This window comes from Coffea eugenioides, chromosome 2 (genome assembly GCF_003713205.1).
Source record: "Coffea eugenioides isolate CCC68of chromosome 2, Ceug_1.0, whole genome shotgun sequence".
In the NCBI taxonomy this organism is placed as follows: Eukaryota; Viridiplantae; Streptophyta; class Magnoliopsida; order Gentianales; family Rubiaceae; genus Coffea; species Coffea eugenioides.
Window position 1 is genome coordinate 79,279,565 of NC_040036.1, and position 21,999 is coordinate 79,301,563.

Consider the following 21,999-nt stretch of genomic DNA (forward strand, 5'->3'; position numbering starts at 1 on the left):
TTATTTAATGAGTATTAACAAGTTTAGAATTAAAATTATGGACTTAATTGAAAAATAATATCAAACTTTAAGAAAATATTGATAAAGTATGAAATATTTGAGGTATATTAATAATTTTTAACAATCTAGGGATCAAAACATAATATTGAAAAAATTTGAGTTTTTTTTTAAAATGCTGTTTGAACCGAAAAAATCCGGTTTTTTCGGTCCAACCTAATATTTGACCGGATTTTTACTTATCCAGTTTTTAAGCATGACTCGGACCTGATACTTGGCCGATGCCCGGTTCGATCGAACGGTCCGATCCGAGTTTTAAAACAAAGGCAATATGTGTCCATCAATCCTGGGCTGAGTCCTCAATAGTAATTAAGTGGTCCTTCGCTAGTCGCATAATTTCATGCCATCTCCCTTCCCTTTTCTGATGCTTTTACTACTAATTTCTTCTCGGATCACAACTTTCAGCTGCTCATGCTGCATTTTCTGAGAAGCAAAAGCATTTTAATATTCCCTTTATCCTCTGGTTTTAATCAATCTGGATTACACTTATCTTATGCGTAATAACCCCATATACATATATATATGTATATATGCGTGTGTGTTTATTATATTTGAGTGTGTTGCTTGCATCAAACGCAAACATACCAGTGCAATGCAATTGCGTTAATGAAGAAGCTTACTTTAGCCGTCAAAAGATGGACTCAGATAGGAACTAGTAGGAAGTCGAAGTCAACAATTTTTATTAATGAGCCACAATTGGATCAAATCCAAGCTAGATGCAAATGTATATTTTTGATCGATGAGGAGGAGGACGTACACCGTAGGCATGCACTTTTTTAAAAAAATTGATAACCAAAAAAAGAGTCCTGTGATAGTGATTAGTTGCGGGTTGATGTGAAAATTATCGGTTTATCCGTCTTTGACATTATCGGTTTTGGATGGGAGGTGTCGCTGTCGCTGTCGCTAATGAGTTTGTTCAATTTGTCTCTGGAGAATGATAAAATTGTCAGAAAAAAGGTCGGCAATACCGACCAAAGAAAGGAGAGTGGGTTAAAAGGATAAGGAAGAGGATTAGGGAAGAAAACTGGGAGCAGGAGGAGAACACTAAACAGTGGGAGCCCATAGTAAAAATAGGACCAAATTGGGATCGAGCCTCTTAAGTAGTTGAGCTTCTGTCCAACTCCGTTCATCGTTTAAACCGGTACAATTTGAATGTAAATTAACATGTCTTTAATATAATGAATTTTATTTATTTATTTATTTTTTGGTCATCACAGAGAGTATTTCTTTCGGATTAATTTTTCTGCGCTTGTGCACCCGCTTTCCAAGATATACAAGACGATAAAAAAATCGAACTGCAATCACACGGTGCCAGAATCTAACGAAGCAACCCCAAAACCAGCCGAGCCGACCTCAGGGGCTAATATAATGAATTTTATACCAATTCAATTATCAATTATGTTCGCATCAAAATCGTGTCAAATTAGGTGGGGCGCATCTCCCACGAAATTGACGGCTACGTGGAAGAAGGCCGCAACAATTAAAGCTTCTTCAGCTCTGGACTGCTTTGTACGTGTCACTTCCAAGCTGAACTCAGCTGACAAGATGACCCCCTTCGCCAAAGTTCGGCACAATATATAAATATTGCAGAGTAGAACCTTTTTTGGCTGGCTAATAAAATGATACTCCTCCTGAGAGGAAGGTGGACCATCATCAGATGAAAAAATATAAAAATTTGTTGATGAAAAATTGTAATTCAAATAAGGCCTAAAAGTTGTTTAATTTTCGGATTAGACTTTGAGGGACGAGCGCGGATTTCTTTGACGTGTAGTGTTTGGCCTTTTATCAAGTTAATGTGCATTTTCTCCCACTTGTTTATCCGCTACTACCCCAAATCCTGAATTCTGAATGACATATACGGACACCTCATACATGATACACTCAGGATGGAATACATCAGCTTACTGTATTGTGGGTTCTCCGAGCAAACAAAATTCTAGCAGTAAAAAAGAATTGTCAATTTTAAATAAAATAACATCAGATTACAATTATATTTTGACTCATGTTCTACTTTCCCATCTGGAGAGTAAGCCCCAGTTGGCCACCACCACCGTTTCCGGATTATGCCATGCATTTTGTACTCAACTGTGTGTGCACTAGTAAACATGACTTTTACCGAAAAAAAAAAGGACCAATATAACTACCCCAGAGTCAAAGGTGCCTCAGAAGGTAAAGACACTGCCAACTCCCTCCGGTGCTGTAAACGCAAGAAAACACCTAAACAATATTGAAAGGAAAACAAAGCACTGAGCTTCAACTCAAGTGACCACCAAATATGAACTGAATCCCTTTATAAATTGTAAGTCGAGAGTTCGAACCTTATCTGAATTCAAAAGAAGCGTCAGTCTAGGTTCTAGCCCATACACAAGTAATACATCTACAAAATTTGAAGCGGTTGCTCAACGTACAGGTATCTCTGTACATGCAACTATACATTACATATCTAACAAGAGGAAATCACCATTTAGTACTATTTAGGCTATATACCACATGAAACAAAAAACGCATGTACATGGGCTCAAACCCCAAGGCCAATTTCATGGACGGATGACTTCAAACAGATGAAACTGATGAAGGGCTACCTGATACGAATATACATATCATTTTTGGAGCAAGAAGGAACTCCACTTCAGAGGTGCCCAACAAGGGTATTCGTCTTAGTTCTAAAACAGACGTTCAATACTGCAACATTTCTTCAACAGCAAAGACTTTCTTGTCAAAACTTTATTTTACAATTCCTCCAGGGGAACCATGTTACCTTTTCAGAAGTGAGAAAAATCTTTCAGCTTAATCAACTTTACGGTACCATCTCCACCACATGTAAGGAAACCATGAGAAACAACTTGAATATCAGTAACAGCCGCCTGCAAAACAGGATCAAATGTCGCTTCACTTTATGATCACAACTTGCAAGTCACTAGATTGACTTCCAGAAGAAAAGCTTAGACCATGTTAAAGAATTACCCGAAAAACTCCTCCAAAACCACGGGAGCTTGGTTGCAGAAAAGTGTGCCTTTCATGCAATCTTGGCCAATGAAATACTAATCTGGCCCTCTTGGCATCCCAGAGTTTTACATCTCCATCCTTGCTTCCCGTCAGGAAATAACTTGTATTTGGGATGGTAGATATTTTGGTCACGCTCGCTTTACAAGAGAATCCAAGTCAGAAGATGATATAACATTCACTGGGAGAAATTATACAAACATCTACAGTACCTGCATGTGCCTTTGGTATATACCAGAGCATCCCATTTCTGTTCTGGTCTCCAGTTTTGTTGTGCATGTCTTCAGTGGAAGACAGATTGACATTTTGCTCAATGTTGTCTGTATGCTTGTGCTTCTTTGTCCTTCCAGTAGCTATGTAGCGGAAGTCATGCAGTCCAACATCACCAGCTTTTCCACCCGTGACAATAAGGGGAGAAACAGAACCACTTCCAAGATTATGATCAAAGACAGAAAGGGAGCGTGCACCACCTAAAATCGCACAATTTCCATACTTTTTTTAGCATGCATGTCATCATCAACTTTACATATTAAGCATAAATCGCTATGGAAGAATGAAATTAAGTTTTTCTAATGCATGTCAAAATATGCAAATTGAGAGTAGATATTCGGCAGAAGAAAAAGTCACACAGAGAGCAGACAGAAAGCTGAGAGATACTGATTTCTATTTTACCAGAAGGTGAGCTCCTTTTGTTATTGTCTTCCATTTTATGGTTTCTTGTTTTAAAATACATCAAATTCCTTTCTACCAATTTGATTTCCTTAACGAATGCATTTAGCTCTCAAGCATGCATCTACTGTCCATAGCAATGCTTGATGGAACAACTGTTGATAGCGAGCAGGATGCACAAATTACCATCAGTAAGAGTAAAAAACTCTGCAGAAGGGCAGGAAGCATTCAGTACAACTAACATTCAGATAGCCTACCATACAAGCACTAGCATGCCTTACAACTCCGCCAGGATACAGAATATGAACTTAGACAATATCAAGGGCTCTCCGAATTCCCTTTCAAGCTTTCTCGAGTCACCCTAATGTAATGGATAAGTGAACTTCGCTTACTTCTTACTGAATATTCACTAAGAGTTAATTGGATGTTTTTGCAATCAACAAGGGTCCTCTTTCACACTAAAGTATCAACTTATCCATGGCAAATGAAAGAGGAAAGATGCTCAAAGACTTCATGCACTCCACCAACTGAATGGCTTTTGGGGTACTGATAGTCAGTTTTCCCTCTAATTCAATCATGGAAGCATACTGAACCGCATATATCCTCAACTGACCTTCGTCTCAGTTTAATGATAGTAAAAGGACCTCTTCTCTTGCTCCTAGAACTACAGCCAACCTCCCCTTAATTTCTGCAGCATATAATACAAATCTTCTCCAGAAAGACATTCTTGTTACGCTCGTAATCCTTCAAGAGGAGTATTATAATTTGCACATGCTTTTATGAATGGGGCCAACACATTAAGATTTAAAAATTAAAAAAAACACTTCAAAAATGATTTTTTCCAACTAAATTAAAAATTCAATAGGTAAAAAACCTTCATGACACATTATAGAAGCCCGTGAAGTAGCTGTCGGAGCAAGTGTATCCCAAATAACCACATTGATGCCAGTAGAGCTATACCCAGCTGCCGCAATGATTGACCCACTAGGAGTAACATAAGTGACATCCCTGCAAAGATAGATGGTAAGTGTTTACCAAATGTCTACATGAAAAGAATCACAGATATGAATTGCATTTCCAGGGTAGATCTCAAATCTAAAACTACCTGTCAAGGCATGAGGCAAAGGAAGTGCACACAACTTGTTGACACTATGCTTTGAAACAAATGAAAAGAAAAGAAAAAGAAGAAGAATAGAGAGATTCAGTGCTCCATGTTTTTCATTGATGGTGGAAAAACAATAGATAGATTATATTATCCAAAGTTGAGCTTCTTTTGAACATACTTGGGAAGAAATGAAAGAAAAGGGAAGGCCATCTTATAAACCTACTAGAAATACTTCGAAATCAACTTCACTTTTTACTTTCTTTCCTTCTGCATTCAGCTTCCAGATGCTATATTAACATTTTAATTTTTTAATTTCCATTATCAAGGAAACATCATGACAAGATAGATTTTCTTTTCTTTCTCTTCCCTTCAGTTTCCTACAGGCAGTGTCCCATACTTTTCTTTTCCAAATATCGACATATTTATGTTTTTTATTCATTTGGTTTTGAAAACTTAATCTTCATACTTTTCAAAGTTATTGCATGAACCAGGCATTATTTTCAGGAAGCAAGACCAACCTTTGATATCATCAAAGATCTGCAACTCATCATGATAAACTATGACAATCTCATGTTCCTATGAGAGGTAACTACTGCCTAAAAAGATTCTGACTCAAGGAAGGATATAGAACTCTGCTACTTACATAGAATAAATGAAAAAAAAAAACAACTGATTTTTCTTAACAAACATCCACTTAGCGTGCTTACGATGTATGATTGTCAAAGCAGATAGAGGATTCTGTTGGACCAACATTGCTCCTTCCTCCAACTTCTAGCTGCCATGTGCAAACAGTTCCATCTTGTGCAGCAGTCACAAATCTGTGTCCACAGTGGTCAAACCTTACAGCAGAGATGGATGCAAGGGCATACGGTGGAGGAACATTTGCAGCAGGAAGCACCCCATATGTAGCAGTTGCTCTATCCTTACCAAACTGATCATCACAATTTATACAACCTTTTACAAATTATGCAGAAGGGGAAAAGAAAAACAAATTTCCAAAAGATGAATCAAAAATGAAAACTTCTAATATCTAGGACGTTAAGCACATATAAGAAAAATGTGCTATTTCCAAATCTCTAATCCTTGGATATGAAGCAATAGAGTATTAACTAGTGCAAATTAGTTCAATAAGGGCCTATTCTCGACTAATGCAGGAATTGGTCACCTGAAAGTCCACTGACAAAGCTTTAACAGATCCTGATGATCATGGGCTTTTTAATTGTGTAATTCTCTAAAGATCCTGAGCAAAATTTTGATAGGATAGATACAAAAAGGCTCAACATAATGAAGGTATATAAAAGATCTGTTGTATGAATAAAGGAGCTTGGACAAGTATCACTCATTGACAAGTCCAGACATGGAAGATGAAGGAATCATATAAGCCAATTCTTGCTTACTTTGTAAGTCAGGTAGAGGACAGGATTGTACACCCTACACTCAGCACTGCAACAACTATCCTCCTAGACTAAAAATATACTTAAAACATTTTACAGGAACTGGAGGCCATTTAACATTAGAGCAATATATGGCTTGTGGTGCCTACTCTTCACCAATTGATATGATGGTAACGCAAACCTAAAATTAAGATAAAGCAAGCCAGATTATTCATAGACACCAACTCTTGGTAGAAGACATTTACCTCCCATAAATATACATGCGTGTTGCTGGAACCAACCAGGAAGAGTGGCCTTGAAGGATGAGTTGAGAATGAACTGGCATTCACACTTCCAACAGTAGGAATTGGATCAACGAATTGTTCAAAATCTGCCTGAACCCCCCATCCAAGGCTGGATCCAACCATGCCAGAATAACCCGGAAGTCCAAATGCTCCACCATCCTTTAGCTCTTTACCTGACTCTGCAAAAAGGCCAGCACCAACAGTTGCGCCGCCTAACCCAAGGCGAGCTCCCTTTCTGCTTCCAAGACCAACTCCAGGATAAACACATGTTGGGACAGGAGTAGACTCAGATCCGGCCCACCCATTGTGGGGCCAGTCAGCATCTGCCCAGACATATTTAGATTCATCTCCACAAGGTAGCCCATCTTCCAAGTTGAAGCATATTATCCCCTAAATTTAAAGATAGGCATTTCTTATACCACAAAAGAATAAAGTAAATGAAGATTTGGACAGATTAAACACTCAGATTAAGAAATAACAGTTCAGAATTGCAAGTAAAAGCAAATCTACTTACTAAAAAGCAGCAGCACTGAAAAACTTAATTACCAGCTATTATCTCATGGCAGATTATGTTCTAAATTCTGAGGACATTCCCCTCTCACTTGTATTTATGTCTAAACGAAATAAAAAACAGCCAATTCATTCAATTACAACACTGGGAGACACTTCTTTACGGAGTAACAAACCTGTGCATCTGTACAAGCAGAGGTTCAAAGTACTAACTTTTCCCGGAGTCACTATGTGGCTTCATTGACGGTCAATTATCTTATCAGTTTTTGACCAAACCTTAGATACTAACGCACTACTTCCGTAAAATCCCCAAAAAAACCCTTGAGCTTTCTCATGAAGAAAACTCATATTCAAATTAAAGAAAGAAGATTAGTAGATATAGATCAAGAAAGGGCCAACAACCCCCTAGTCCATGTTCAAACAAAAGGGCCTACCTGAATAACATAGTTGAGAAAACTTCAAGAATTATCCAGAAAGCATTTAAAATCGTCTAAAAGCATTTAACGCATTCTTAAAATCAGTAACATTTGGGAGTGTAATATAGGCTGAACATAATACGAATTAGACGGTATAACACAACAGAAAACAAGTAACCCGCTGCTGTATTCCAGCATATCACATGATCAAGATCTGAAATTCAATCCATCATTTTAGACTACTCATGAAACATTTCGCATAGTTACATGAATCGTTAATGTTGGAGCTTAGGCACTATAATAATTCCAACCGTCATCAAGATGTTCATGAAGATTTTGTGCTTTTTAGCTTCCAAGCCAAGTGTGGCAAGTCCAAAATGAACTATTGAAATAGCAAGATAGAACAAGCTTTTCTACGAAGTGAGCCTGCCCAAAGGCTTGGTTCACTTGTATATACTAGGCACCACAAAAAGATTCTGAATATCTCAATAATGCAACTCTGGTGAGTATTGATGCCAAACAATCTCTTCTTCAAGCTATAAATGGTCTCTTTGCACAGATGGTCCACGACCCCAGAAATCAAGGATACTTCAGACAGCTTATTTACCAGCCCCCCCCTACAACACAGTTTTTCCTTGCATGATGTCTTCTGATTAATTAGCAGCTGCCACGTTAAAGGGCATGATATTTTTCCCAAAGATAGGTCTTTCTGTCTGTTGTATTTCACAGATTGGAAATGTTTATTTTGTTAAAAATTAGAAAAGCTCTCTTTGAGGAGTTCAAATTATAATCATTTTGAAAGCTGCATCTCTAATTAAATACAATATAGCTCACACTTTTGCAAGTGCAAACCAAAACTTGGGCAAAACATCTGGGGAGGTAATAAAAGAAATAACAAATTATAATAAGATTCTCAGAATATGTCAGCATAAAAAAAGGTAAAGCAGCTTGTAGAGGGTCTGTGGTACCTTCCTATTGGTGGCAAGAGCAGCTTGACGCTGATCAATGGAGTTGATGCACAAAGCCTGCCCAACATAGGAGATTAGACATCATTCAGTTCAGTAACAGTCTTTCAGGGATGGTCAACAAAATTTCTGGTTATGAATCATATACTTTGTGACGTAAAAGACAAAGGGCGAGGGAAAAAAAGGCACAAACCTCCAAAAGTTCTCCACTTCTCTTATATATTTCTGCAGGAGTATTAAAAGGAACAACTTTCTCTGTGTCTTTTCCCCCAGAAGCAATGAAGGGATGCTCATTTGGGGTCAGACATGCAACAGGTGATCCAGCAGCTTTACAAGGACTTCCAAGTCTATCATCTTCTCGATCAATTTCCCCACCCTCGTATTCCCTCAGAATACTTACATACACATCAACCCAGCCTCTGGAAGACTTCTTTTTAATGCACTCAAACCACTTCAAATTTTCTCTCACAAAACCAGGAAATATTTTCGGATCAGCACAGATATGCCAGAAAATCTCATGTGGTGATAAATCAGCTTCATTCTCCCACATATCTACAGTGTCAACTCTTTGACTAAAGTACTTGGATTGGGAAAAAGATTCAGAATAATCTTTTTCTGTGCTTAAAAGTATGGTTGTAATTCTTGTATCTCCTTTCAGCAGCAAGTATGAAGCTAATTGTTTTGCACAATAAAAAGAAATATGTGAACATGTTACATCCAATAGCTTGGAAAATGGTAAAACAGCAGTTGGTAATTGTACATCTTTCCCATCAGCTCCAACTACAGATAAAGTTGGCACTGTCGGGAGGGGGAACCCCCTTGGAGATTGAACAGAAGAGCTTTCTTCAAGTACTTCGATGAGCAAATCAAGCAGATGCTTAAGAAAACTAGAAATTTGGCCCCAAAAAGACACGACAATAACTAGCCATCTATCATCTTCAGGTATCTTTACTAAGATATCTCCAGCTTGTTCATGTTGCATCTCTTCGTTGATTTCAAAAGCTCCGATATCATTCAATGGTAACTCATCAGCCAAAATCTTTCTAATCTCAGAAAGAATTTTGTTTACGTCCTTTAAGATCTCCTGAGGAGTATCTTCTTGACTAAATCTCTTTAAAATAGGCTTCGAGATCAGAGCAAGATGACTCAAGTTCATTTGGCTCCAGGAAGATGCAAAATAGACATAGTATTCAGCTAAGTCAATAACTGTCAAAGGCATATGCAGGATATCTTCAGTTGATGAGCCAAAAAACAACTTCAGTGTGGCTCTAATGCACTGTAATGACCGTATGAGATTCCATTGATAAAACTCCAAAGCTACCAACAAGTGAGAACAAGTTTCAGTAGCAATTCCACTCTTGGTGGAAGACACTTTCAAATGAGAGCAACTTAAGCTACTGGAAACAATAAATCTTGATACTGTCAAGACTTCTTCAGTCATCCTAAAAAGTAGCTTGTGCGGGTGAGAAAGGAAAGCATCAAATCTACATGATTGTTCTGGTGATAGGAATCTGGAGCCACACACACGAAATATGTGGTATCCAATATATTGAAGGCCATTGTTATGCAAGAATAATACGATCTGTAAAAGAAGATCAGAAGAAAAACATAATTAGTAAGCTCATACAGAACAAGTGAAGAAGTCAGCAGAGAATATGATTTTATCATCGGCAACTAGATACCTTGTCAATGAGATGGAAAGGATTCAAGGAGAACTTCTGCTGGAAATATTCCAATGTCACCGTTAATTTTCCATAAAAATTTTCAACAGATCTCTTGTATTCTTCATAAGCAGACTCCATATAATTACATCCACCAAACGGTACCATAATATCCCCCCAGCTTGGATGTTCCTTTAACAATTGTGACAGGTACTGCATAGCCAAATCTGATTTTGCAAGTAATTCTTTCTGCTTAGCCAGATCACAAAATGTCCAGTTTGAGGAATCTCCAACTGGGGATAGCTCCAGAACTTGATTCAGAAGCTCAACATCACCGTTCTCTAACACAGTTCCTTGATTTTGCGCACCTAAAGCATTGCGACATGATGAAAGGCACTCCAACGCTTCAAGCTTCAAATGATAACAAAATTGGTCACCAGAATTAAACATATGGAAACCCATATTGTACATAAACAAAAATACACATACAACAACAACACTGTTGCAGTTCTTCATTCATCTAACCTCCACGATACAATAAATTAGCTAAAGAACAACTATTCCCAGCAGCTTTCTAGCACCCACAAACAATAATATCAGGTAGAAGAGGTGGCCTGCTCTTTTATTTTACCCCATTTTTGTGTTGTGATTCGGGGGGTGTATTCTTAGTATTTTATGAGTGCACAACTTAAATCAGCGGTATGGTCTCAACAATATGGTGCACTAGAACTATGAACCTGAGTCATTACAGTCAGGTCATACTAACAGAGTAGGTGATAGAGGTAGTACCAACAAAATGCTTGTGATAGTTAGATGCTCACCAGTATGAACTATTTCTGATTGGAAGGGACGGGAAGCTTGTAACAACAACAGTGATCCAGATTAGATATTAAAGGGCCATTTGATTAGTAAACAATGAATAGTGAATAATCACACCAAGAGGTTTAAACATCTTGCTCTCGGGATTCAGAAGCATCAAGTTACTCAACTAGCATCCACTCCAGGCACTATAAGTTGAAACTGAATGTGGAAACAAGGAACATAGATACTCAGCTTCAAAATGGTCAGCGAAAGCACTGGGAAATGATGAGACTTGTTCTAAAGGGGACAAAATTTTCCTAAGCTATACAGTTATTGCAGTAACATTCCCACGCAAAAAAGTTTCCAGGTGACACCAGCAGGTCTAAATGTGAAAGCATAATTTAACACACAAGGATTACTTACAGGCAACCCGCATCTGCTTAATGCAATAGCACTTATCAATACTGCCCACCGACTGAGAACTGCCGCTTTTTGCTCCCCAATGGCGTTCTTCATGTTTGTCTTGTTTGCCAACATCAGGCAGTACTGACCAATACTTGGGTCCAGAAGAGACTTCTTACTAGTTGAGACAGCTGACTCCTTGTTTATTAAACTTGTCTGGTCACCAAACATTGAAAGATATGCTTTTGTATAATTTCCTAATATCCACTGCCAACAATAGAGAAAATGGAAATGAGGCTCCAGTAATAATAACACCATTAGAACCCATCAATATGGATGAACTAGTACCTCAAAAAGACTTGCGAGCCAGTAATCACCTCTTGAAACTGCAGATGGGAGGATGATTTTTGAAATAAGTTGATGCTCTAATGGTCCACCATACCCCTCAACAAGACGACAAATTACCAAAGCAAGTTGTTCATCCCCAAGGTTTTTTGCACAGACATTCACTGCTGAATATGTATCCCCTCCAAGCAAAAAAAAAGCAATAGCAAGCTCCAGCTGATGTTTTCCCATTAAAACATAAGCATTTTTCAAAGCAGCTGCCCTATTCTTTTCATCCTATAACAGTGAGTTGGTGCAGATAAGAGTTTAAAAATAGTAAAAGAAGAAAAAGTAACTAACTAGCAGGGTTTAAGTAACTTAACAAAACGCGACAAAGTTTACTTCATAAGTGGCTATTTAGGTGGAATATAAGAATTTCAAGTTCTGCAAAGACAATGAAAACCCCTAGTGTTATCGACAGCCCGTGAGATACTCCACAAAGTTTGAAGTATTCTAACTTCCATGGTTAAAATGTATCACTTTTTCCATGATTGCCTAAGTAGGTTGAGGAGAGAAAAAACTGAGTCAAGATAATTTAGTAATGATCCAAACAGAATGGTGGAGAAAAGCCACTCATCACAATGGAAGTTGCAAAAGCAAGAGGTGTGCATGAACTAGTCCATTTGCAAATGGCTGACCCCCTGGCTGGTTGAACCAGCTCAACAAAATAGCTAAGTTTACTAATTCTCTTGCACTACTTACAGTTGAGGAGGATAAGGTATAAAGGGTAACCAAACCCCATAACTATGATCAACCTTCGCCCAAAAACACAAACAACAAGAAATGTTATTGTATATTGAAAAAATATTCACAAATCGAATATTCCAACAGGCATTTCCAAAATAAGGAAAAATAGTTTTTTTTTGGTAAGTAAGAATATATTAAGGAGAAAACAGTATTTACTACTGATGAAACAGATCTCGTTTTACCATCAATTCTACTTGCATATAATAAAATTTGAAAAATAACTTCATCCCCAACTACATCGCAGATAATGGAAATTTAATATGACAAAAGCATTTTCTTGTTTCCACCTTTTCTAGTTCTTAAAAACCATCAACAATTAATCTCCAATATAGATGATACAGGCCAATCAGTAATACATTAAGGCTCTAGGATTTTTTTTTTTTTTGTGGGGGTTGGGTGGAAGGGGAACACATATCATAGGGACAACCAAAAAATTCAACATCAAGTAAGGAAGAGACAAAGTAGTAAAACTATTTACATATTCTGATTTTTTAAAATCTTATAGTCTTTCCTCAAAATAGAGACACGTCTTTTAATATCCAATCATGAAAAGAAACTAGAGCCTCCACCAACATTGGACATATATGCTTCAGTTTTGGCAACTGCAGTACTGAAAATAAAGTAACTGTACCCTACCCTTAATTTCTTGGTTAGGTTTGGATCCAGTCCATAGAAAGCTAGCATTAAAACCCATCAAAAGGAAAGGATCACGTACTTCACTAAATACAAACCCAAGACTTGAATGCTTAAACTTTTAGTTTTGACTTTTTCCCTTGTTCAGAATCATTTTATTGAAAAGTGCTTCGAAGTTGAGCAAAAAAATTACAACATAAGTATTACCTGGAAATTGCGTGAAAGAAACCCCACCAGAGGCTTGTCCTTTTCGTCCTTGCTCATTTTAAAAAGGCCAGCCAGAACTTGAATCCTATTCAATGCTATGTAAAGAAGTATACAAGCCTTGGGATCTTTAGCTTTCAAATACTGTTGTCTGGCCAGCTTTTCCATCTATAACAATAGAACAGATTGCTGAAGAAAGAAAAGCAATACATTCTACTACTACTTTGCGTCATTGAACTGAACATAACGTACTACTGTATTTTGCAAAAATAGCATCAATCATGAAAACCTAATAATAAAGCAATCAATCAAGATATTAAACCTCCTAAACAAAGAGATTGTACATGCATAACGTACACTAGTGGGAAAGGCACACCGTATGTGTGAGCAAATTATAAGAAAAAAATAATTAGCAATCATGTATTCTACTGGGAAAATGATACAAGTTTTTTCTTTTGCGGAAGAGAAAGGGGGGGGGGAGTTATTGGAGGTTTCTTTGACCATTAATTTTGAGTATTTTTTCCCCCAAGGAAGATGGTGGTACTAGTTAGCTTGTCAATGGGAGGATACAAGAGGAAATACAAGAAGTGACAAAAAACAATTTACACCAAGCCCCCTCCTCTTCCTTTATATATGGTAGAGATATATACATATCTCCCATGACAAGACACTAAGCATCATCAGTTAATGAATCGACCAAAGATTGACAATAGCAAATATCACAAATCTTCATTCAACAAAAACTACTTTCTGAAAGGATGCCAAAGGATACATTTACCATTTCCAACATTCCCGGTAGCTCACAACCACCCCAATAAGAGTGGGTAGTGTCAACAAATACACAAATAAACAACAGAAATTAAAACAAACCTCCATCACCTTAGTCCAACATGACACTTTATTTTCCTTGTCAAGAGTGCTTCTTTTTGTTTTTTTGCACATCAGTTCTCTTAGAATTCTCTTTTTACATTTTGTAATTGAAAATCTTCAATTAACGTGTCTGCATTTTTATATTTAAATTGCTTCGCAAATCCTTTGAAGGGTAGAGGATCCCAAGATGAATGCAGTGAGTTTTTCACAAATCACCACTAGAACTAGTTTAACACAAAAAAGCTTACATCTGGAACACAATGTCCATACCAACCTCATGCAGCACCAAATAAATCTTGTACTACAACTTTCTCTTCATAGCAAATAACGACTGCAAAAGCTAATCTTTGACTCTTACTCTCAACAAAGCTACACAGCAATAAAGTTTATAACTTTCTAAAGAAAAGGCAACTCACAGCTAAATATACTTATTTCACCTGGAAAGTTTTACATAACTAAATAACTTTGTGTGTTTATTGGAATCAGTTCATGCCGATGTACATGCATCCAGAGCAAAAAGAAACATGTCATTAAACAGAGATAGTAGGATTAGCTACAGATGGTACCTTCAATCTCAATTGTGATGTGTTTGTATACCAATATCCAACACCAACATCACGCATTTCTTGCCAAGATGGCTCGTTAGATAAAAGAGAATCAAACAAGTTTTCTTCACAATCTGAGTGAAAGGCCCATCCAATCTGCTCTGATGAAACAACTAACTCTCCTGCCAAAGGTAACCTACCATATATCTTTGCAAAATATTGCAGTTGAAACCTCACTGCAACCCAAAACCTTGCAAAGAGGGAGAAACAGTGTCAACAAAAACATAACAATGCTATTGAATATAACAGAAATGGAATTATAGGTCAAAGAGTTAAGTCATACCAAGCAAATGATGCAGAAAAGAAATCATTGAGCAACAAGAACTATATTAGCTTAACTAGATATATTGCAGTTATTTCCATCTTTAAGAACCTAGGAGGATGCAACAACACCAGGAAAGCACAATTTGGCAATTTTTTGAGATTACCTAGACACCCAGGCAGAACATCCAACCACCCAAACCAGCCCTGAAGAGAGAGAGAGAGACAGAGAGAGAGGGAAAGGGAGAGAGAGAGACAGAGACAGAGACAGAGACAGAGGGGCAGAGCAGAACAACGGTGATTCACCTCAACTTTTATTTGAAAGAAATGTTACATAATTTCTACTTTCAAGAGTCTCCAAGTAATCGGCAAATGGTAACTGACAGTGATTTGACAGCAATCCATTTACCACATTACAATCTAATAGCGGAATTTGCCCAAAAAAGAACATATAATTCAGTAGCAGACAAACAAACAGTTCATTATACAACCTCTAGTAACACAAGCCTCTCTTGGAATTAAAGTCAAGTTCCTGTAACTCCAAGATATTAATTTTTTTCAAAAAAAAAAAAATACCTTCGACCAGGTTCATCGAGGCTTCCATAAACAGAAACAGTGTGGTGATTAATAACTTCTTGCAGGATATCAATGATAGCATGCATCTGCATCTTTTCAGTATTGGTTATGCCAGCAGACTCATACAGCTTTCCCAGAACATCAACGAAGTCTGTAGGTTCAGATCTCACTGAAAATGAGGGGAGTGCATTAGCACTCTGGGCCCAACTGGAGCCAAATGCAAAGGCTCCTTTCTGAAACTGGGAAGATGATGCAATGCTATCTGCTGCTCCATTCTGCTGAAATGATTTATCACCTGAGCTTGAAAAAAGCAGCCCTTCAAGATAATTTGACAAAGGAACCTGAGAAACAACATGGCCACCTTTCCCAAAGCAATACATTTTCCCATGTATTTTAGCGGATGCAATGTTCTCAAGAACATACTGCAAAGTCACATATGCCCGTTTCCAGTTACCTGGAGGAATTTATGAAGTCATGGTTATTTATGACACAAAGTGAACCAACAAATAAGAATGGAAGTGAGGATTAACAAATGACAGTACAATATATTAGGTACGTAGCAGGCCATGTTAAGCAAAGAAGTAAAAGCCAGCGGGTAACAAAAGGAAGTAAGCTGTATGGGAAATAAAATTTTGCAAGAATAGGAAAAAGAGGTAAAACATAACCACAGCAGTCCAACATTCAGATATTGCATGAGCAGGAATAAAGAATATAGCACTGACAAAATCCAACCCTCCACCCCAACCCATTCCGAAAAAGATAAGAAGGCTCTAAAAACTATAACAGTCAGGAAAACAGAGCATGTTAAACAATCTTTGAAGTCAGCTTATGAATGTTTCTACCAAATCAAGTTCAGAAATTGAACCATGGATCAAATTTTCAACTTATTTGCTGTTGCTGAAGTAAACCTGTTGAAACAAGATATCCATCAAACTCTTTATGCACATCAATGATCTGCATTCTGTAAGATATGATTTTCACATTTCAGATGGAGAAAATAAGCATGAAACAGACAAGGACATGCAAGTTATCAACTTCAACTACTTGTTAAGCAGCCATCAAATTACAACATCTAAAATTAATGCACAGAACATATAATAATCAGAAAAAGTTTGCATACGAAAACTCAGTCATGGGAACAGAAAAGCTGAACCAATAGAGATACACAACTAAAACTTGTCACTATTAACTCAACTTCAGGTCCAACTATTATGGAACAGTGCAAGGAATTCTATCTGTGAATTTGTCACTAAAATAGCAGATTTGCCAGTAGCCCATTCTTTGTGATCATCAAGCCTATAATCATTTTCTAGATCTTCAATGGTATAATCATTGGACAAATGAGATCAACAGAGATACAGAATATGTCCAACTATGATAAACTCGTTAATACCTTTACTTATGTTCAGAAGAAGTGCCTCAGGATGAAAAGCAGATAGAGATCCTCCCAGCTTCTGTGATACTTCTGATAAGCTCCAAAAATTAATGAGAGAATCAAATTTCAAGTTCTGTTTACTCCTCTCCACATCTAAGAATGGGAGGAGATTATCTTCTGCAATCATATTCACAGAAGGCCGGGGTTTGAGTTGTTGACCACAGTCCTCAACTGATGATCCTTCAGTACCACAAATGTCAGAATCAATGAAAACAGCAGGGAGCAAATACTCATTGCAACCATCATTCAAAATGGAAGGATGAGTACTTTTTGGGCAACAAAACAGCAGATTCTTTTTATCCAAGAGTGAGAAAGGACTGAAGAGAGAAAAATAGTCATGGTGTAAAACCCCGACAGTAGCTTTGGGTCCCCAAAAGAAGTCCTGAATAACAGGATATTTAGAAGTTACCGCAATACAAACCCAAATATTTCCTTCAACATGTTCTTCTGACTTCAAACTATCCTGTCCTCCACAGCGTCTTTGAGCATAGATCTTAAGTTCATTTTGTGAGCAGACACCCAATAATAAATGGCCATCGCCCAGCATCAACCAATTCAAAGCAACAACTTCTCCCTCAAAACATATTGTATCCTCTAGTATAAACTTGCCACCAGTCCCAAAGTGCACACATTCCCATACATGTACAGTACTTGCACTACTTAAGCATCCCGCATGGGAGACAGTTGCAATCTTTTGTCCACAAACACTAGGCGATATAGCCAAAACTGGGCCTTGATGTGCAGCAATCACACCAACAAGATCCCAGAGTGATTTTGGACTGGATAAATTTGCAGGCAAACTTCTCCATAGTTTTACAGTACCATCACTACAACCTGTGACCATGTGATATGTGGAGTAGCTGGGGCTAAATTCATCAGCAGAACTCCATCCTTGTTCTTCAAATGAGAAAAAGTTACTAGGATGGACCACCGCAAAACTTGAAATCATATCCTCGTCATATGGAGCAGGAAGTATGGATGAGTAAGGATGAATAGAAATGAAGTATCTCGTTTCAGAAAAATCACTCTCAAATGTCCACAAATTGTTCTCAGTAGTATCACCAATGTTGCAACCGCACTCGAAACAGTTTCTCAACAAATCACAATGATGGATTGTTATGTTCCATGACAAAGCCTGAAAACTGTTCTTCCATACAGCTATTACCATAAAACTACCAGAAACAGATGTTCTATTACAGGCTGAAAGCACAGGAATTGAACTAAGAGTAGTTGGCCCTCTATCAAAGTCTTGACTGCCATATTGGATTGTACATAAACGGTGGACAGCAATTTTGTCTTCTTCATTGTCCATAACCTTTACTATAAAGCAATCAATACCTCCAGCATGCCCCATGACAAGAACCCGAACCTCATTGAAGATAGCAGGTGCCCATGCCAAACTAGTGCACTTTGCATGAGTTTCAGAAAAAACACTTCTCCTATAAAGTTTGCATGAGGGATTCAATGTCCGCAAGCCAGCAACACCATTAGAAGCAGTGGAAAGTGACCAAAAGAGAAGCAGTCCATTTGTATCCAAAGAAGCAGCAAGTCCAGCTTCGAATAGATAAGGATGAACTACAACCTTTAATATAGTCCCAGTGTGACTATCAATATCCAGAATTCCGGAGGCACAGGATGATAATAAGTCTTTATCGTAACAATTATTTGTAGATCTATCTTGTGCATCAGGTGATGCTTGTGAATGTGAGTGCAAAAGAGCCAGAGAATTACAGGGTAATACTTGAAGCAAAGAACACATTGTTGGTGGGGTAAACATTTTATTTCTCTTGATGAATACTTTATTGAGTAGCAATCCTCCAGATCCCACTTGAGGACTGATTAATTCTTGTCTTTTCCATAATGTGACCCGGGGAAATCTCAGTGGAGAAAATTCATCAAGACAGTGAATAGCCCAGAGGGTAACTGTTAATTGAGGACCAAACCCAATTAACCATTCACAATAGCCAGTCTTATTGTATTGACAATCAGGGGAGAAAAACTGGGGGCGAGCAATACTGTCGATTTCAGTAGCCCAAGTGACAAATACAGTGGAGCCTAAAGTTCCATTGAGTGCTTGGTTTACCTCAATTACAGCAACAACTCGAAAGGATAACTTTGTCATTGCATGATCACAGCTGTCCTTGCCACCTTTTTTGACCTTCCCATCATCACTCTGACTCCATAGTCTCACACTGCCATCAAAACAGCTTGTTAATAACATCAACCTTGGTGGTTGTCTGACATCTCCATTTAGTGGTCTTCCAGTTGATGGTCTCCATTGGATCATCGATATTGGCAATGGATGACGAAGCTCAGATTGAAAAAATTTGGAATCTCCATGGCCAAAATTCACCGCAACAGAATTGCATGCCTCATTTACTGGAGAAGACAAAATTCCGACCTGCAATTTACCAAAAGGAGCTGTTGCCAGAGGTCCTTCAATTGACCAGCTAGCAGAAACAAGAGTGTGAGGCACTGTTCGCTTGAATTTCCAAGCCCTTTCCCAGGATTTCTCTCTCTTTCTCCATAAGACTATCTCAATGCCTCCTACAATTATCCCATCTCCTGAAACAGTCCATTGTATCACCTCTGCCTTGGTAGATTGTACAAGAATTGCACTCTGGCTCCAACAAAAAGAACCTGAATATCAGTAAAGAAGTTCATACTCACAATCAAGGGAGCAAGACACGGTTGACCAAAAAATTGGGAATAGTCAAAGCAAGGTGCCATACAATAAAACCAAAGTAGTTAATTATTAATGGAGGATAAGGCATCCGATTATCGGGTTGCATGAACCAGTATTCTGCAGCAGAAATTCCAACAGATAGAATCCACTAACTCCAATCGTAAATGCTTTTACTCATTACTAGTTATTCTAGAGATCAGATCATCATAGCACGTAAGAGGATACTTGACAACACAATTTGCAGTGTCCCTCAGGTCTCCATTTTTTGATGCAACTTCATAAAGTTAAAGAACAAATAAACGGAAAAATAAGGTAAATGTTGTCTAGCCCCAGCTAGAAAGGTCAACAAGGAGACGTTTCAGATCTCAGTAACTAAAACTATGGCATTCATTGTCCTAAAATCCAATTACACTAAATAAAAGCAAGGAGTCTTCATGTCAAATCAATTAAGTCTCCGCTTCAGATAACCAGCTAGTCAGAAGGTAGAAAGCGTTACCCCGTATGTTTCAATGGACTATTCACGATCTAAGCTAGAGAGGACAATAAAATCTGGATTTCTCTCCGTAACTCTCTACTATAAGTAGCATATTCACAAAACATATTTGGTCTCCAAACCAATTTAAACAACAAACTGCAATTTCAAGATACGAAACATGAAAACATCCGAATAATTCTACAAGCGACATTAGAATCAACATTTGAACTTACTATTAGAAGGAGGAATATCGGAATTATAAGAGAATACTCCAATGCAATTATCCAATGCCGCAGCTAGGTCACCAGCGGAAGGTGTAGCAGGGGACCAAGAGACTGCTGATACAATGCCCGTGCCGTCGATGGAGAGCTGGAAGACCTGGCGGAAAATTGGACCGATGAGGGTCTCGGAGTGGGAAAGTGGATTGGGGAAGTGAGAGATGACTAAGAGAGAAGATGCTCCGTAGGCGATCCATGTGTAGCCGGCGAAGTCGTATAACCAGTCAATAGCCGGTCCGGATGCTGAATTGGTTAGATTCGGGGCCGGAGGGATGATCTCCGATCTAATTAGACGGAGAGGTAAGTGGTGGGCAATATCAAATAGTGGGGGAGACGAAGAATTGGTGGCTGCGCCGTTCTCTGCCATGGTGGTCGGTGTGTATGAGCACCTGCAAGAGGCACTCCTCTATCCCCCGACTGGCCTGAGCCTTTCTAAATTATTCATTCCATTCTAATATTTGATCATTTAAATAGGAAATATATTTTTCGTAAAATGTTCTTCTTTCACCCTCATACAAGTTAATTGCAATATTTATGGTCATATATTTTAAATAAAAATTTTATTATTGAAGCAAGCTTTAATCTTTTAAATATTTTTTATAAAATAATTTTATATTGATAGTTATAATGTAATTATGTTGAAAACATATATTTAAATAATTAAAAGTAAAAGTATTCATGAATAATTATATATAGTTAAAATAAAAGTAATTTTTATAAGGGTTAAAATGAAAATTTACAAAGTGACAATAAATGTTAACTCTAATATTAACTCCAAACCCCTTTTTCAAACTTTATATATATAGCATAGGTATCACCTGGACTATTTGTAAACTTAGTTAATATTTGAATATAATTTTTCATAATAAATTATTTTCTTGCGTTTAAAATTATTAGGAAACAAATGTTTTAAAATACTTGATCCTTTGAATTTTGAACAATTGTGCAATAATTTTTTATTAAACTATAAATTATTGATCGTATGAGTTTATGTAATTATAATTTACATTGCTAATTGTATTTGTTAGAGGATGCAAAACTCTAGCTTTTACGTTGCTAATTATACTTGCTAGAGGATGCAAAACTCTAATATAAAAATCTAAATATTAAAACAAATCAAGTATTACAATTAAAGAATTTTGATATCAAACCTCGCCCATGGTTAAAGTAAAAATTATCAAAATTTCACATAAATAGACAAATAGCATGTAGAACAAATAAACCAAAAAGTATTTAAATATATTATGTCCTATAAAGTAATCCAAGGTAAAGAAGTCAAACTCGTATTATTTTTTTTTACTCGTATTTACTGTATTTCATTTCGACATCAAAATATTGATTATACTAAATATTAAAAATGACTTAATATTTCATTCTAACTTGTGCACTAGACCCTGGAATAATAATTTTTTCCCTTCCGTATTTGGTTGAACATATCGAGAGTGGAAATAAATTTTTATTTTTGATATTCTCATGTACCAAAATGAGGGGTAATAGGAAGCATGTACTCACGTAAATATTTACTTGTTAATAAGGCATGCATACTCATTTGTGTGCAATTTTAGTTTCCTCGAAAAA

The 21,999-nt window shown here is 37.3% G+C and overlaps 1 protein-coding gene across 1 annotated transcript; it reads right to left on the minus strand.

Moving 5' to 3' along the window:
* Positions 1-2,439: 2,439 nt before the first annotated feature.
* LOC113761280 lies at positions 2,440-20,809 on the minus strand. The gene is made up of 16 exons (XM_027304191.1): positions 20,377-20,809; positions 16,941-19,622; positions 15,548-16,001; positions 14,672-14,900; positions 13,239-13,403; positions 11,616-11,888; positions 11,289-11,534; positions 10,086-10,475; positions 8,597-9,985; positions 8,407-8,463; positions 6,474-6,902; positions 5,542-5,765; positions 4,604-4,737; positions 3,273-3,530; positions 3,022-3,200; positions 2,440-2,921 (listed from the first exon to the last, which is right to left on the minus strand). Exons 1-16 carry the CDS (start codon positions 20,786-20,788, stop codon positions 2,820-2,822), a joined length of 7,623 nt encoding a protein of 2,540 aa, XP_027159992.1. The 5' UTR covers positions 20,789-20,809; the 3' UTR covers positions 2,440-2,819.
* Between the last annotated feature and the right edge of the window lie 1,190 nt (positions 20,810-21,999).